The 19491-nt window shown below is 38.2% G+C and overlaps 1 protein-coding gene across 3 annotated transcripts; it reads right to left on the bottom strand.

Annotated features, from left to right (window-relative positions):
- Positions 1-4069: 4069 nt before the first annotated feature.
- LOC147856221 (zinc finger (CCCH type) helicase family protein) lies at positions 4070-19120 on the bottom strand. Of its 3 annotated transcripts, XM_087329426.1 has the most exons (14): positions 18982-19120; positions 16072-16249; positions 14369-14545; positions 10494-10650; positions 10079-10390; positions 9166-9312; positions 8885-9065; positions 7480-7760; positions 7281-7406; positions 6218-6368; positions 5852-6111; positions 5588-5758; positions 4960-5496; positions 4070-4887 (listed from the first exon to the last, which is right to left on the bottom strand). In XM_087329426.1, the coding sequence occupies exons 1-14, from the start codon at positions 19085-19087 to the stop codon at positions 4687-4689; spliced, it is 2985 nt and encodes a 994-aa protein (XP_087185552.1). In that variant the 5' UTR covers positions 19088-19120; the 3' UTR covers positions 4070-4686. The 3 variants fall into 3 exon arrangements, with proteins under 3 accessions (XP_087185552.1, XP_087185553.1, XP_087185554.1); XM_087329427.1 differs by lacking the exon at positions 14369-14545; XM_087329428.1 differs by lacking the exons at positions 14369-14545; positions 16072-16249; positions 18982-19120 and having other exon boundaries at positions 10459-10576.
- Positions 19121-19491: the final 371 nt, after the last annotated feature.

Raw genomic sequence — 19491 nt, 5'->3', positions numbered from 1 at the left:
GACACCTATGCAGGTCATTCGGTCGAAAACCGTCGCCTGCCAAGGTAGAGGCCATCTCCGCGATGAAGCGCGATTGCAATTCAGTCATAGAAGTCCAGAGATTCTTGGGAGCATGCGCGTTCTACCATATCTGGATCCCGCATTACGCCCACGTCGCAGAGCCGCTCTATGGATTGCTGAAGAAATGGCGTAAATTCGAGTGGAGAGAGGAGCATTCAGAGTCTGGAAAATGAAAGAAGCACTCGTTGCGGCACCGGCACTCCGGAAAGCGGTCTACAGTAAAGACATTCCAATTTACGTGACCGTAGACACGAGTCCGACCGGAATCGGATGGGTGATTAGCCAGGAGGATGAAAATGGCACGAGGCTCCCCATCCGGTTTGGCACGAAAGTCCTCAGTGAACGACAACGAGGATACGCCCAGGTTAAACGCGAACTTTGGGGTATCGTTTCGGCGATCAAGGCCGACAAAGACTACCTGATCAGGATGGAGGTGATAATTGAGACGGACTGCCTGCCGATCCTCGGTATGGTATCCGGATGCGCGATGCCGGACCTGGCAATGCTCAGGTGGATAGTGTACATCAAGTCCCTGAATCCGGAAATTCGACACATTTCCGGAAAAGACAACGCCATGGCCGACATGCTTTCGAGGGCGAGATTCAATGACGAGGACGAGGAAGTCGACATGGTTTCAGAGGACGAGGAAGTCGGCGTGGACTTCTTCGAGACGGCTTACGTAACATGACAAGGCAAGGGAGCACTCTGGCGCTTAACAAGTTCGATGAGAGCAAGTACGACGGGGAGTTGCTCTAGATTGGTGGGTTCCTGAAGACAATGACACCGGACGCAGCGTGGACGAAGGAAGAGACCAACCGGATTCAAAAGAAAACACTGATTCTTCCTATGGGATAGGGGAATCTGGAAACACCCGAAGAAGAGAAACAGCGTTCCACTCCAGGTGGTGGCAAAGAAAGAGAAACAAGAGGAATTGTTGGCAGCGTACCACGAAAGTCCCTGGGCTGGACACTGCGGGACGTGGGCCACATTCGAGAAGTTGAAGGGGAAGTACTGGTGGTCGGGACTATACCGGGACGTGCATCAGTTCGTGACAACTTGCGAAAGTTGTCAGATGCACTCCATAGTCCAACATCGGGACAAGCTTCACTTGACCTACCCTCCGACTATCCACTTCAAATGGATGGTAGATCTAGTGATGATGCCGATGGGGGTAGGGCAAATGCGATACCTAGTGCTGGCACGAGAGGACCTGACAAACCAGGTGGAAGGCCAAGCACTGACGAACAAAACGACCACGACCGTGTGCCGATTTCTTATCAAAGAGGTGGTATGCCGGTACGGGTGCGTAGGGAAGATCATAGCCGACCGCAAAGAACTGGACACACAAGAGGCTGAAGAGTTGTTTGACCGGCTAGGGGTTAAACTCTCGCTCACCACGGCGTACAATCCGGAGGCGAACGGGAAGGTGGAACGCGGACACGGGCCGATCATCAAAGTGTTAGTGCAGGCATGTGGAGGCCAAGTCAGAAATTGGCCGCGACTATTACCTTATGCGTTGTGGGCCGACCGAACTACGCACAGTTCGGTAACCGGGTTCATGCCGGCGGAGTTGATGTACAGGCAGAAGCCGATCATGCCAATGGAGCGAACGATCTCCTCATGGGCTACGGTGGACTGGAAAGACAAGATGAGCCGGGAGGAGCTGTTAGTGGCGCGGATCCAGCAGCTCGAGCAAAGATCGGAGGATGTGGAACGAGTCGCGGAAAAGCTACAGGCGGCAAGGGTGAAGAACAAAGAATGATTCGACAGGACCCACCGACTACGGCCGAAGAAAATCGAGGAAGGTGACTGGGTTCTAGTATATGACAACATCCTCGACAACCAGCACAAGGCAATGCGGAAGTTCGCAAGGAGGTGATTCGGGCCTTATGTGGTGGCAGGCGCCAACGACAACGGGACCTACCATCTCACGGAGCTCGACGGGACGAGGATGGCGGTACCGGTGGTCGGGAAAAGGATCAAAGTGTTCAAAAAGCGGCACGAGGATGAACCGGACCCGGAAGACTTGGATAGCGAGGACGATCGGTTCGGAGCGAATGGCAATCCAGAGGACGAAGGGTAAGCGCGGGCCGATTTTCTCCGGCAAGAGTCTATTTTGGCACATACCGGTGGATGCGCGGTTAGGTGGGGGCGGATGTCGTGGAGAAAACCGTCCCTAGGCGGAATCGGAGAATGATGTGCGCGAACCGGCCCTTACACGTGGGCACGAGTTTTGTTGTAGTGTACATATTTAGGTACAAGTCAGCTGATGTGAATATCCTAGGTCGCACGGATTTGATAGGTAGGAAATCGAGGCGTATCTCTGTCCGAAAGGACAGAGAATAAAGATGATGTAACGGGTTGTAACATCCTCCCTCCTTGGGCTATAAAAGAGAGGGAGAGGTATTGTGGAGGGGATCGCTTTTGTCGAGGACGAAGTGTTGTCGGACTAGGACCAAGCTCTTCTCCTCCGTCTTGCTCTGTATTTGCTCTGTGCAGGTTTTCAGGAGGCTAACTCTGCTCCGCAGAACGCCCAAGTGCTTCCGGCAGAGCCTCCATCTTGCTCTTCTGTGTGCGTGTGCGTAGGCGTTGGAGTTTTGTTGCTCACCGGCCTGCCGGTTGTAACCCTTTTTCATCAAAATATATACATACATATACGCATTTGTCTCGTTTCCATTGTTTCATTCAATTGCGGTTTCTGTGTATCTGCGTGCGTGTGTGTGGAAGCACAGCCGTTGTCTTTCTTGCTCCTACTCCTGTTCGGTTATTCCTCGGTCCAAGTCCCCCGTGGTCCTGCCTCGTTCTATACGCACGTGCGTAACAACGCGACAACGTTATGTACACATAAAGTAGGTAAAGGTAAGCCATTAATATTTACGAAATGTAAGTTAAGGGTATGTTCACTAATGCTAGAAAGAGAATGATGTGTGTGTGCACTATCATGATATTTACAACCAATGGAATGAGTCTTTCAAAAAAGACATCCATTAAAGGGGCTTAATAAGAAGTATAATTATGAGGTTTAGCTCCCCTCATAAAACACATGACATCGAAAGACTAAAGTCTTAAGACATAATTGATGGGGGTTATGCTTTCATCTCAATGATTGTGTTACCTTTTCCAACGTACTAGTCATCCTAATATCCATTGGTATGGGACATTGGTGGTAGGTTGGATATATCTTGATCATAACTTTAATTTAATCAAAGTTTTTTTATATAATTATCTTCATTGAGAAAAAACAAAAACAAAACCACGACTTATCTCCGAGCACAAAAACAAAAGATTGAATAATTTAAAGAATAACTTGTATAAGTAGATGCGACCTTCAAATGCTTAAATTATGCATTTAAATGGAAAATGGATTGGAGAAATGAACGCACATCTAACAATCAGCAACAGTTGTGTTCAGTTCAAGAGTGTCAAACTCAAATTGTTTAAAACTGAAACCTTTAAAAAAATTGAAACTTAAATCGAACTAAACCGAACCAATACAAAAAATTCAAGCTCAAACCAAACAATTTTAGAGACTTTCAAACCTTTAAACCATTAAAACTGCAATTTCATGGTTTTGTTGGTTTTCAGGTTAGGTCATAATTTGAAGTACACATTTTATTTTTTAAAATTGTAAAATTTTTAATATTTCAAAATTTACTTTTTTAACCATTTAAATCGAAAACCATTAAGCCAATAAAGGCTCAAAATGTTTAAACTATAAGCCATTTCACAATTTAGTGTGATAATTGTTATGGATGAAATATACCATATCACCAAGATTCAAATATGTGGAACATTGTAATGGATGAAATATACCACCACCAAGATTCATATATTTGGAACAAAAACAAAAAAACATGAAGTTATGTTTATAGACCATTCTCAGTTCTAGAGATTTTCAATCCAGATTCCAGCAACACCATGTAAGACACTAGGTTCCCGACAAGGATTATATTTGGTCAGTGGGAAATCCAAGTAACAAAGAGTGGAAAAGTTCCTTCAAAATTAGGAGAACAAGCATGATGCTGAGTTATATTGTAGCTAATAAATGAGACTGTACGATTTCATAATTGCAAATATCTTTCCATGCTTGAATACAACTATTATATATATAATAGGAACGATCACAAGCCAATAGGTGTCTGGAGCTTTAGACCATATAACGAACTGGCATTAGAGTTGCTGTTTCTATGAAGAAAAGCTGATAACATAGCAAACTGACATTAGAGTTCCTGTTTCTATGATGAAAAGTTGTAACTTAATTTCCATGCAGATATCCACCTTTTCATTGGGTCTAACGTTGCTAGTCGTGTTGCTGTCCAGGTGAGTACAGAAATCTTTGTTAACCAACTGCAATATAAGCATTTTGCACATTTGGAGATAGCTCACAAAACACTGAAGTTGTCGTTTGTCTTTGAACACATATCACAAGGTCTAGTTGATTCCAACTGAATTCATATGCTCAGGTAAGTGAAACGTTGAAACATTCCTCTTGTTTAAGGTAGATTATTAATCCATTAATTGATAGTTCGTTGTTGATGCCAAAAACAGATTCTAAAGGGATTGAAACCTTCAGAAAAGTGTCCATTGATTCTTCTGTTTGTAGATCAATGTATGTTGTTACTTCTGTCACTTAAGAGCTTGTTGTAGATGCCAAAAACAGTCTCCATGAAGCAATGCAGAAGGTGGAAGAAGCTCAAACATGTAAGTTACGGGCTTCGACTCTCCAAATGCAAACACGCCAGCATGCTTATACACCCCAAATGTAGGTATATCAAATGGTACGGACTTGGTTAAGAAGAAAAAACAGTCCCTTGCCACTCTTTCAACCTAAAAGGGGAAGAACATTTGAAAAAGAAGTACAAGAAAAACAATTGCAATGGAAAAATGGAGAAGACAAACCTGCCATTTTGAATATTGATCAGTATACATTGTCAAAAGTAATGTTATGTCTGCAAGACCTTGTGAGAGCAACGTGACACTAAGAGAAGTAAAGAAATCCACGAGCTTCTTTGAGAATATTTCTTCCTTCTCTCTTCTAACTGTCCACACAACATAAGCTATCTCATTCCAAGGGACAACAGCAGAATTCCCTGTTGATAAGGGCCACTTTTCCATGTCCCATATAATCTTCACACCACTATCTACAAGCTGATTCACACGGTCCCATATATCAGTTCGTCCTTCATCAATGGATTCTTTTCTATCCATTGACAAAGCAACTATTTTTTGGGGTTTATAATGCTCTGACAACCTCCGTGTAAAATAGAAATCTTTTTCTCCATATATCAAAATACTTTCCTGCTGACATGGAGGTAACAATTTGAAGAAGCTGTCTTTTTCTGGAAACTCTTCAAATTCAATAGGAAAACATTGAATCGAGGGGAGTTGAGTACTACCGATATGGCGGAATTCACACATTTCTCCATATCGACAACCCTAGACATTCATCACAAACTGTAAATCTAAAACCGTTTCTTGTACAGACATTCATCTTTAAACAGAGTGAATTAGGTAAAGTGCTCTTTACCGTTTCTGACATGAAATACTTGCATATAGACCGGTTAGCTGTCAAGTCATGCGAAAATTGGCACAGAGAACCCTTGTTGCAAACTCCTCTTGTAAAAAATCTGCAACGCAAGGTAGGTTCACTCAGTGACTCATCCTGAACAGAGTCTGTTTCCTCCAGAATGTCCTGCAACTGAAAAATACATTATAGATTAAATAATGAAAGCTGTTGTAGCTTGCAATAACTTCAGGAAAATTATAATGCCAGATTTGATCAACGATTTACCTGTCCAATCAGCTTTCTTAGCATTTCTATATCTTTGAAGCAATGAAACTGTCCAGCAGTTACAAATTCACATCCATCACATATTTTAAAATCTTGAACGGCCTCATGCTCAAGTAAAATGAAGTTTCTCAGGAGGCTATCCTCAGGGTAAAAGTCACATAAATGCTGAAAGTCATAGGCACTATAGTATGATGGAGGACTTTGTGGATTACATAGAAACTTTGGTCTATATATGTGCATTTTATCTATTACAGATAAACCTGGGAGAGAGAAAAACAGATAGTAAGAATGATGAAAAATGCATTGAATGTATCAGCATTGGAAGTAAACATATATGAACATACAGCTGCAGTTTTCATTCCTTACTTGTTTCTTCTATTGATTGCAATCCAGTAAGTGACAAATGATGTTGAGCACACCATAGCCGCTCACTTGCTTCTTGAAGATGCAGCTCTTCCTTGCTTACAGTTTCTGAGCCTGATGCATATTGAATAAGCCTCTCCAAACGTTTCTTATCCTGTATAAAAAGGCACACTAGTAGTCCTTTTAAAAATAGACCAACTCACTGCATGTATATATCATCACATCAGATTAAACAAGATATGTTAACATCTCTAGAGAATCATAATAGCCCATGAGTTCTAATGAGGATTATACTCGTTATGTTGTCTGGTCAATGCATGTAGCGAAAGAAAATGTCTTTCTAATCATGAGTAACCAATAACCCTCATGGAGAGATCCAATATGGAAAGGTAAGTGGGACAAAGGGCATCTCCAATGTTGTGTGATGTTGGGTTTGATCTTACGACGATATGCCCATTCATATCATGGTCCAGGCTGGCATAAGCAAAACCCATGATGAATAGCAAGGAATCCAGCTAGAATCACTCCTCTCAAGGATGTTTGCTTGTGAAACACCAGAAACGCATTGCCGCAAGAACATTACTTATGTGGCAAAATGACATTTCTCAAACATTACAATAACTTATGCACTTTATAAACACATAAAGAAAACATAATCATTGCTTAGCTAACCATTTACCTCATAACTCATAATAGATTCTTAGACATGCTGATTTTCCTATCACTCCCACCATCACCCACACAATTACCCTCTTCTTGTTTCAATCCTATCCACAAGAAATTCCTTCTGCTTCATGCCCCAAGCTAGAATTGCCCTTTTCATTGACCATTTCCTGAAAGGCCTCTGTCCATCTGCTCAGATTCGCATAAGCTGCCCCAAGAAATTAATTAAGTTTTCATTTTATCCAGCATCCGGCCTTCATTAGCCAACTGGCTTATCATTTGTTCTCGTAAAAGTGTGGCTAATCATATCTAGGAAGTTGACTGACTTCTTAGTTAACCCATGCCAACATAATATGTGTGATCAACATGAATAAATTGTTCCAAATGAGAGCAAGAATAACACCTTCCATGTGCACTGCCAAAATTCATACGCATGCAAATTTGCAAGTAATACAGATACACGAGAGAAGATTTCAGTTTCTCCATACGACGATTCTCTCTGGTAATATTTCTCCAAATAAGCCCGATACTGCAAGAATTCAGGTCTGTAAGTACATGATCAAATTTAATCAACAGTGCAAACAGAGAAAAGATAAACTTACCTGCAGTTCATGACCAAAAGGATTGACAATAGGCAGAGGATTCAAATCTATCATAGCACCAAGAACTGCAGTCTCTTTCAAAAAACCTAACTGCCCACCTCTAACTACCAAAATAGAAGATTCTAGTGACAACGGAAGGCTTGCAAGTAGCCTTCCATAAATCGTTGGATAATATTTTCCTCTTTGGGGAGATTCCTCCAGAGCTAGAGCACCTTTTAAAGTATCTAAGGCATTTACAATAGTAAGATCTTCAGGTGGATTCATAACTTTGGAAAAGAAGGCTGCAAAAACATCAGAAAATGAAAACATAAATACGAAAATCAGAACTCCATATGACTTGCAACAAATGTATTCCATATTCTAAGCTAGTAAAATTAGTCTAACTAATGAAAACAGCATAATAAAAGAAATCATAGGCGCCATCACAGCTTCATACATGAGGATTGAAAAAAATTAAACGCTGCTTGCTGTGCTGAGACTTTCGCCACAAAACAGCAATTTCTGTCACTATTTCAATGACTTTCCTGAGGAAACAATCGTGTGAAACACAGTCATGCTGAGAGAGAACATGGAGAGGTGGGCTCAATTGTCACACATGCATTTTAATTGAGAAGTCTATACAGCTTTCCCAGGAATCAGAACTCTTTTGTAAAGAAAAATAAACCCTTTTTTCTAGGAAATGATTGGATCTGCTACTTCTTTCCCAGGAGATGGAATCACAAGAGCCATGTTTGTGACAAGGGGAAGATATCACTGACTCTTTGAAGGAGGCTTTGGACCACTACAAAATATGAAGATCAAATATGTCTGGGGCTGTTGTTACTAGAGATCAAGCAACGCAAAGGTATTATGCCAGGCATGAAAACACGACCTGGCACCCTTTCTGTCGCCAAATCAAGGACATCATCTCTTGAGATAATAGTTAATTTCCTCAATCTTAAGAAATCTCCACCCTCGACCAGCCTATTATGCATATTTTCCATTTCCGTTTCACTGAAATTCGGGCATAAATTACTCTAATTATAAACATGTACACAAATTTTAGGTAGAATTTAAGGAGTGTAAGAATATCCTTATTCCCTCTTCTCATAGACGAGACCATAGTATGAACCGTACGTACCATACGTGCATTCACATTCGAGTATGTTTCGATCATTTAACCCTTGGAAGTATGGTAAATACCATACTTTTGTAATCATTATTTACTATAGGGTAAAAAAAATTTTAAGGTAAAAAACGTCAGAAAAAACATTAGTATGTTTTCATAACATAGCATTCGTTTGCTCTTAGCGGCCATTTTGGACACTAAGAAACGCTGATGCAGATTTCTCTTATACTTATCGCTTGCAAAGGAATTAAACAACTGGCATAAAAGATGAACTGTTTTCTGCCACATGATATTTACCTGTAGGGTCATTAATGGCCTTCGATTCTGCACAGGTTATGGATAAAACCTGTTCCCTTAATGACAAAAGCTGAATGGCAGGGCTTTCAAACTCATAAAAAGAATAAAAAACATCCTTTGGAACCAAACGGAATACTTGACCATCACAGGTACGCCCCGTCCTTCCTTTGCGCTGATCAGCCTGACAACCATAAGTATACAGGATGAATGGTAGTGACATACTATATAGCAATAAGGCATTAAGTATACAAGATGGATATGTAGTGTCATAATACCAATACCTGAGACTTGGAAATCCAAACTAGCCTTGGAATTTGTTTTCGTCTCTCATTGTCCCAGAATATTTCCAGGGAGCGACAAGAATCAATCACATAAGAAATGCCAGGTATGGTAACTGATGACTCCGCCACATTAGTTGCCAGTATGATCTAAAAATTGCAGAAATGAGAAGGAATTTGGATATTTTTATTCATATATTGCTAAAGAAACTTGCTTAATTGTCTCAAGGTCAGAAATATACTTACTGCATAAGCTCATGCGACACATTTCACTACAATTATAACACATTTCACTACAATTATAACGCATCTAAAATACTTGCACCAAAAATACATCATTCTTTCCAACATTTTGATTCATCCCTCAGTTATATGTCTAGAATTGGTCTTATTTAACTGCATTTAACTTGGGACATACCAGAAAAGTGACAAACAGAAAGTTGAACCCATATGACATTGCTTTAAATTACTGATTAGATGGAATACAAATATGCAATTATTCCTTGTTGCATTAGGGGATTAAATCCAAGAAAGGAATCTTTCTCCTGGGTATAACATTAAGTTTCTTTCTAAAGATCGATCATAGTAGTTTTGCATTCTTGTAAATCCAAGAAAGAAATTTTCTCCAGGTATAACATTAAGTTGTTTTCTACAAATCGATCATAGGCATTTGGCATTCTTGAGTCTTCACCATCAAACTTGCAACATGTCTCCCAAAGAAAGGTCATTAAACGGCCGGTGCTTTGGGAAACCTGTTTAGAAAGCATACTACCAAATCCACACTAATATGTAAAGGTGGTGATAGCAAGAACAGGCTTCTACTTAATGTTGACAATTTTCCTTTTCTTATTCCCACCTTCCATTTAGATTTGCTTTTTGAACTAGAAAAATGAATAGAAGTGATATTGCTCGTTACCTTCCTGACTGGAAGTGAAACCTCCATTGCCCGTATAGAATGATCCATGTCAATGCTACTATGCAAAACAAAAACCCTAACATCGAGTCCTTTATTATTCAAAAGAGACCACTGCTGCTCAAGAGCTTTGTATGTTGGAAGAAAGACAAGTATGTTCTTTCTGTGATCATCCTCTTTTCCATGAAGATATGTGATTAAATCTGTTATTGTCTGTTGAATGGTCTGCCCTAATGTATTCTCTTCTTCAAATGATGGCAAAGATAGATTTGAAGTCGAATGATCAGTTTCAGAAATATTCAATAGGTCTTTCACCTGTACCGGATGCACTAGAATTTTAAAGATGTTTTGAGTATAAATTTTAAAAGATATGACATACACACCATCTCACATGAGAGAAAAAGTACATAATACATACTTCTTCAAGGTAATTAAGTTCACATTTGAACTGAATAGAATTCCTGTTTGCTCCTGAATTCAGAATGGGTATCACTTCAACCCTCTCCCCTCTTTCGAGATCCTTGAAATAGTTCTTGTAAAGATCACAATCAAACGTTGCAGACATCAAGACCAACCTGACATAAAACATCAACATATCCTCATATAACCAAATAGAAATGATATTTTTAACTCCATATTACATATGCCCAATCTATCTAAAAACTCTACCCAAATATGATCAAATTGCTACTTTTTAACCATCACTATTTTCTAATTAAAAAAGTATGTTAGCCTTATCTACTGCTTCTTATCTTGTCTTGATTTTCTTGATAATCTGAAGGTCAAAAAATCAAATCCTTGTGGATAAGTGTTTTTGTTCTTCTACATGTGTTTTGCTTCAACAACTCTTAGTCTTCCTTGAGACATCTCGAATCCTTGTGCCCATATGCCAATCCACAAATCCAGTGGTTCCACCCAGCACAGATATACCATACATTGAGACGGCATCTATGAATATCCAAGCCCTGGTTCTTCCTAAACTTTACATTAGATCCCAAGACGAGGCTTTACTGCTTTACTCTTCTTTCGCAAACTACACATGGTTTGAATAGTCTGGTGATGGCCTTATTTGTCACCCAACTACATAGTTGGGAATACATCTACTACCATGGTTTTTATGATGCATTATGTGGATCTTTTTTAAGTTTTGGCACTTACATTGATTTAACACAATTGCACTTTGAAATTGGAATAATCATATTTGAATGGTGTGAAAGATAAATTAACACCTTTAAGAGGTCAAAATGGCCTATGAGACCAAACACAGTACTACATGTTTAAAATATAACTAAAGAATCTACTTAGCTAAACATGAAAGTTTCTAAACGTAGATAGACTGCAACTTCTGCCTCCAAACGATCACTAAACATAGGCAGACCCAATATAGGCATATTTCAGAAGCGCAGGAAGCACCTTCGGTGTTGGGTGATAATGGCCTTCACCTGTTGATAAGGGCCATTGTAATCCTTTACTTGTGTAACCCTTGATTGACTTGTAGCATGAAGTATGATGGAGCTAAAGAAAGTTGTGATGTTTCTTTGATGATGACTTGTAGTGGTTGCATTGTTGTCCAACAACTTCTCTCTATGTCTCTTGAGTTCTAGGAAGAACAATCCAGAGCATTGTTGGTCTTTGTAATCTATTCTTAGTGGGCCAAAGACTTGTTTGAAGAGCATCTTGTCTCATAAAAACAACACCGGCAAACATAGTGTTCTTTGGATTCAACCCCTAATAACACAAATGGCAAATCCATTCTTCCAGACATTGTATAAATGTCTGGATATCTCTTATCTCTAACTGATGTGAAGAGATCTTGAGATGCCCCATCACACTACAGAGCACATGAGACAGATGTGTATCCATATGAAACAGTGTTATGATCAATCCATTTTGTGGGTATAAAAAGAGTGCTCTATAGTGAACATATCTTCTAGAACTGTCTAGAAATCCCTTTTTGAACATTCTTATTAGTAGAATCTGGTTACTTTCATCAAACTTGTTATGTGGTTCAATTCTGAACTGGTAGAAAAATATTTCTCTTAAAACATGGGACATAATAATGTCTTTGGCACTATGAAGTTTCATAAGAGTAACTGTAAAAAACCCAGATGGGGAGAAAAGAGTATTCAATTACTAGTTGAATAACCAAACTTCATTGTAAACTTGTTATCACTAATAAATAAAAAAGAATCAAAGAAAGATTTAATTGAATAGTAAGCAAAAGAGTTATAAAAATTATTATTAATAGATTCGTTTTTCTATCCAATCAAGAAAGGGAGGTAAGTTATAATTATTTGAAAAGCAATCTAGTATTTCGACAAAATAATGTTTGATAAGTTTAGTTCATTGAGAAAAAACAAAGCTTCATTTCATTATGGCCTAAATTTTTTGCATAAACTAAAAATATTCACGACTTTGTTAACTAATGAGCATATTATAATATTAACAGCTCAACAGACCTGGAGAGTGACAAAACTTGAAGAAAGAAAGAAAGATATATTAACATCTTCTAAGAGGCCAAAATGGTCTATAAGACCAAACAAGAGATTAAATCTTTTGTCTTGTTCGTATTTGATAACAACAAATCTAAATACTTAAATGTTACTAAGTAAATAAGATAAAAAGAAACTAACAAATGTTCTAATCGGTAAATGAAAGATTCTCAATTCAAATATATCGTAATTTTTTCCTTTAACAGATCTCTAGCATAGGCAATCCACAATGGAGAGGTCTCCAAAGGCAAGGAAGCACCTGTGATGGTGGGAGAAATGGCCTTTTATCTGTCAAGGAAGATTGTGGTCCATGGGGCCGAGGCCTACGTGCACGACAAATTGCTATCGCCAGATCTATTGTAACCCCTTTGTTATGTCCTGGTCGAGAGCCCATTTGTGTAGCCTTGATTGACTTGTAGAATGAGTAGCAGTTATGGGGATAAAAAAGGTTGTGATTGTTTTTTGTTGATGAGCTTGTGTGGCTGTCATGTTGTCCTTCAACAACTTGTCCCTGTCTCTTGGGTTCTAGCAAGAAAAGCCCTAAGCATCATAGTCGTCATATTCCATTATCGTGCATAGTGGGCCAAAGCTTTGTTTAAAGAAGCAATAGTATCTCCCTCTTACTTCATAAAAAATTACTACAGTGACAAACATAGTGTTCTTTAATTTCCACTCCCTAATGACATAATTGGCAAAAAATTTCTTGTCGAGGTATTCGTGCATATCTACCTAGCTCAATCTCTAATTGATGTGATGAATTTCGCAAGCACCCTATCAAATTGTGCCACTCATAGGATAGATGTATGTCCATACAAGATGGTCTAATGATAAATCCATCCTCCGATGTGTGTAAAAAGTGTCTTATAGTGAACCGTCTTCCTACTAGGGCTCATCCATATTATCTTGTTTTCCAAGTTAGTAATATCAGTTTGAAACACTTTATTCTTTTCCACTTTGGTCATGTTTATATGGGGACAATCCAAGGTATATTTGAACAGGGGTTGTACACTTATGCTAAAACCATGTGACTCGAACCATTGTCACATTTCCCTATACCAACAGTGAACGTATCCATGTTTAGGAAGTTTATTCAATGACATAAGTGTCAACCTTGAGTGCCTTCCTTCAGGGAGGTCCCAAAGTCGTTGGATACAGGTCACTGATTGGAATAATGTCTCAATGATTATAGGGGTTGCACCCATCTCTACCTGGATTATATCATGGAGCTTTGCTCCTTATCATGTTGTCAATCATTGAGAGTAAAGGTTTCTATATCTTTCCAATTATTTGCATTTTTAAGACTTGGTCCCCAAGTTTCTACTCCATAGAGAAGAGTTGGTGTCACAAGTGTATGAAATAGCCACAGTTTAGTTCATGGCTCTTGGAACTACCAATGTGCACATTGTCTTTAAAGACCACCAAGAGCTGCATATCCACAAGAAAGCCAAGCACAAACAACCTCACGTAAGAACAGCCTAGGACCTGTAAATGTTACTCTTAGGTATGTGTAGGAGCATGTGTATGCCACCTTTTCCTCTCCCACGAAGAATTCTATTTCTGATCTTGTTACCCATGTTCAAGTGGTGTTAAACACCATCACTTTAGTTTTATCTATGTTTCTCAACAAAACTTGTCCGTACAAAATACTTTTAAGACATGTTCTTGCGAGTGAGTTTCTAGGACCTGGAACAAACACAACTTGCAGATCTTGAAAGCCAAACTTTAACATTAGACATCACCTCTAAGAGAATTGGAGACATTAAACATGTTTTGAGTGAAGATTGGTAATTTAGTAGGGTACCTGATATTGCCATTCCTCAACATAAATTGTTTTATACATGTAAGGGCCAGATCTGACTCTATTGACCTTTCATGCACCTCGTCAAAGATAATTACTTTATATTTTGATAAAACCTTTGCACCTTCAGTTCGAAGTTCCTCCAAAAGAACACCAGTAGTTTCAAATACAATCTTCGACCTGTCAAATATAAACTTCATCAAGGTTTGGATTTCAATTCTACACATTAATATGTTATTCTACAACTACAACCTGCAAATTTACATTCTTCACAGTTAACCAAAAGAAGATAAGCTAGGTTGACAAACCAGGCAATTTATATTGATTGTTCATTGATCTTATAGTTACTACTGATGGTACAAAAGTTAACATGAGATCCCGTCAGATCAATGGTGGGAACTGGGCTTTCACTGGACAGATTTGGAGAACCCTTCAGTCTCAATGATTGTGCACATGATAAGGTGCAAGGCAGCAATGCTCTAGGATATAATCCAGGCATAGATAGGAGCAACCCCAATAGTGACTGAGGAATTATTCCAATCGATGATCAGTATCCAACAGATTTGGCAGCTCCATAAGCAAAGATACTGAAGATAGGCACATATGCCATCTCATGCACCCCACAATGGAATAGGGTAGCTCAAGACCTCTTCACATACGTTAGAAATTGAGATGGGCAGATATATTCGCAAATCTATGGAAGAACTGATCTGCCAATTGTGTCATTGGGGGTGGAATTGGAGAACACTGTTTTGCAGTGTACTATATTTTATGAAATAAAAGGAAAATGCATTGCTGGTTCTTCGAACAAAGCTTTCCCCCAACATGTAAGGTTATGAGATACAAAGACCAAAGGTGCATGGTATTCTTCTTGCTAGAATGCAAGAGACATAGAGAGAATTTGGACAACAACACAACCACGACAGCTCATCAGCAAAGAACCATCACAAGTTTCTTTTGCTCCATCACTCATGCTATGAACATATCCAATTGCATTTCACTACCCCCATGAGAATTGGCTCTCAAAGAGCCTTAACACTTCTTCAAACTCATTCACACAAGTTAGATGTTGAGGTAGCATCATGGCATCATCACCCAAATATGAAGATATGCAAGTTATGCAATGAAAACCTAGTTGACCACTCAAACCCAGATATATGCGCACCCACATCAGTGTATCATTCACGTAGACCACAATCTTCTTGACCACGGCCCTGTTACCCTTTCTCATTGAAAATGAAGGCCATTACCACCCAGCACTGAGGTGCTTCCCTCACTTCATAGATCTCTCCCTCTTGGGGCAAACCATGTTGGAGATTTTCCGAACGCATAAGTTTCAGCCTATAGAAGTTTAGAATCTTGAGTGTTAGGATAATTAGATTCTTTCGTACACTATAAGTAACTATATTTATTTTGGACTGTTCTTCTCAAAGACAAGACAATATTTTAAGGTATAATCTCTTGACTTCGTCTTACATGCCATTTTGGCCTCTTAAAGTATGTTGGTAAAGCTTTCTTCTTTCTTTCTTTCTTTCTTTCTATTAAGAAAACTTTCAAATTTTGTTCTCCATAAAACGATTCAAAAATATTTGCGATTATACGTGAGTTTCACTACACAATAGATTATGTCTATAGACACATGGTTGTGGCTGGAAGTTTCTTTTGTTGGACTTTTATAACAATATTACAGGAAAGTGAATTCTTACTGAGCTGAAGTAACTTTCTCTTGTCCAATATGGAACCCAACTTCATCCCCAAGTTGGCATTCTCTTTCTCTGGCAACAGCCTTTGCAATGGCAACAACTGCAAGTCTTCTCGGCTGAGTGCACAACAGAGGTTCAAACCCCTCCTCAAAAAGCATTTGTGGTACTTGAGAACTCTTCCCTGCACAAGTTTTAAACATTAAGCAACGTGTGATGGAATAAACAAGAGATTATGATAGGACTAGAACACGTAAAATTAAATTACCATATTAGATGAGTGTACCTTCAAACATTCCCCTTCACTATGCTTTGAATTATGTTTCAGATGCAGCACATAACCTTATTTATTAACTATTGGTAAAGCACTATACATAATAAAGTTCAAATGTTGTGTATCTTCCAGCATTTTTTTGAAGTTTATACTTACACCTAGATTGTCTGTAAATCATAAACTTTTTGCAAGAAAGATACAATCTTTTGGAATCATATTTCTTTTCACCATTATTAATGCTTCAAGGACAATGGAACACAGAATATTTTCACTTTTAATATGATCAAAACAAAATAGAGTGCACCAACACTACTACATGAACTATTATTCATATTTAATTTGAAAATAAACTTTACAGCAAATCTGAAGCCTAACTTATAATCCCATATCCCAAGAATCTCTCATGTAATTCTGAAAACCAGAAAAGGCTCAATTTTAATGCATGCATAGAGAAAATTTGTCATCTCCCCAAAGACTTTGCAGTAAAATACAATGCCATAAACATAAATGTGATGAATACCTCTTCTTTAATATTTTGAACTTTTGTTTGAACTTGAAACACATTTCCACAATGTGACACAAAAGTTGAGCATTGCTGCTCATGATTCTAGAGGTGCAAAGAATACGCAGATTGGCTTTAACTACATTTATAGAATATACGGTAATGGAATATGAGGACCAACGGTGCCTAGGACTTCTCTTGCTAGAACTCAAGAGACATAGGGAGAAGTTGTTGAAGGACATAGTACAGCCACACAAGCTCATCCACAAAGAACAATCACAACTTTCTTTAGCCCCATCACACCGACTAATGCTACAAGTCCATCAAGGGCTACACAAATGGGCTCCCAACCAAGACATAACAAAGGGGTTACAATAGATCGGGCAATAGCAATTTGTCGTGCATGTAAGCCTCGGCCCCATGGACCACAACCTCATCACCCTTGTCATAAACAGATAAAGGCCATTACCTCCCATCATCAAAGGTGCTTCTCTCGCTTCAGAACCTCTCCATTCTGGATCGATCTATGCTAGAGATCTTTCAAAGACAAAAGTTATAATATATCTAACTTGAGAATCTAAATAATGTGCTGAAAACCAGATTCCTTAGTCTCTTTTTATCTTATTTACTTTTATAGTAGTATTTATTTTATTTTGATTTGTTGTTCTCAAAGACGAGACAACACTTAAGATGTAATCTCTTGTTTGTTCTTATTGGCCAGTTTAGTCTCTTAAAAGACATTAATATATCTCTTTTGTTCGTTCTTTCTGCCCCTAAATAATTCATTAAGAGAGCAGTTTTGCAAAATATTGTTTGCTATACAAAGGTTTCCTCCTTATCTTTCACTCTTACAAATGCTTCTAAGGTCTAACTTTATGGTATCTTGAATGCAAGCTATGTCTGGCCCATTCACTTAATGAATTGGTAATGTCTTTATATTAATGAATGGAAGCTTTAAGATATCCCCTTCATCCTACATTTCTTCATGCAGTTTTTCCTCTAACTTTTCCAAAAGTCACACATAAAGCTGGATGGAACCAAGCCATATTGTGTCAATGATAGAGATCATGTTTTCTCTATGCCTTAGCTTCTCATCAGATATCATTTTGAAAAATGTGATTTCTTGGTCAAAAACCTCCTTCTCCCATTGAAAATCCAAAAACTTAGGTATTCCTGCATAATAAAACGTATAATAATACTTTTTTCACCTTGTTAAAATGTTCTCACACATGATCAATTCAATGAGCTTATAGTGTCAAAAATGGACGCCATAGTATTATCAAAAGTAAACAAAAAAAAATCAATCATGTAGCTCATCTCATGTCAAAGATATAGACTTCATTAAGTTCCCATTGTTCTTTCACTAGACTTTATCAAAGATTGAGATATTCCTAATCAACATTTCATATTAAAAAAAAACGTATAATAATACTTTTTTCACCTTGTTAAAATGTTCTCACACGTGATCAATGCAATGAGCTCATATAGTGTCAAAAATGGACGCCATAGTATTATCAAAAGTAAACAAAAAAAAAATCAATCATGTAGCTCATCTCATGTCAAAGATATAGACTTCATTAAGTTCCCATTGTTCTTTCACTAGACTTTATCAAAGATTGAGATATTCCTAATCAACATTTCATATTAAAAAAAACGTATAATAATACTTTTTTCACCTTGTTAAAATGTTCTCACACGTGATCAATGCAATGAGCTCATATAGTGTCAAAAATGGACGCCATAGTATTATCAAAAGTAAACAAAAAAAAATCAATCATGTAGCTCATCTCATGTCAAAGATATAGACTTCATTAAGTTCCCATTGTTCTTTCACTAGACTTTATCAAAGATTGAGATATTCCTAATCAACATTTCATATTAAAAAAAATCTAAAAAGGAACTCAACACTATGCCTTGTAGAGATATAAATTCAGATTTAAATTCTACAAATGTAAAGTATTACAGTTTTGTATCTTGGGAACAAGGAGAATCCATGAGAAAACTTCTGATCACAAATAAATCAAAACAGCCTTCCCCCAAAGTTGAAAAACTAAGCAAAAAGATATAACTTATAAAGAAACAAAAATGGATAGGTAAAAAGAGTACACAGAGAGAGGCAATAGTAAAGAAAGGAACATACCAGTTCCAGTCTCTGCGATGATGAGCGTGACACGATTGAGCTGAACCTTGTCGACGATTCGAGCTTTATGTTGCCTCACAGGCAAAGACTGTACAGAAGATGCCATGGCTTAACCCTGGAAAAAGAAGGTGGTGAGTGAGGTAAGTAAGTATGTAATACATACATATGCAAATGTATATGTATATATATACATACATGATACATATGTATATACATATATATATACACAATATATATACATGTACATGGATGGTGTCTATATGTAGATGGCTCGTGTCTATTTGCTACCAAATCATAGTGAAACCTCTAGGGAGGGAATCGCGGCCGTCCGATTTACGTTGTCAAATCTTTATCTAAAAAAGTGTGTGAGCTTCTGATAGACCGGCTCTGACAGCATCTATCACCAATAGCCCGACAATCTGATGCAGTAGCTCGACTCAATGCCTAACATCAAAAACTTCAAAAAACTTCTATGTTCAAAAAACAAAATCTGGCATCAATATCTCAAAC

Source organism: Azolla caroliniana, unplaced genomic scaffold, assembly GCF_043228905.1.
Source record: "Azolla caroliniana isolate FFs.n. ecotype wild unplaced genomic scaffold, voAzoCaro1.0.p SCAF_13, whole genome shotgun sequence".
NCBI lineage: Eukaryota > Viridiplantae > Streptophyta > Polypodiopsida > Salviniales > Salviniaceae > Azolla > Azolla caroliniana.
Note: the sequence above shows the minus strand (reverse complement) of the source record. Positions and strands in the feature narration are given on the sequence as shown.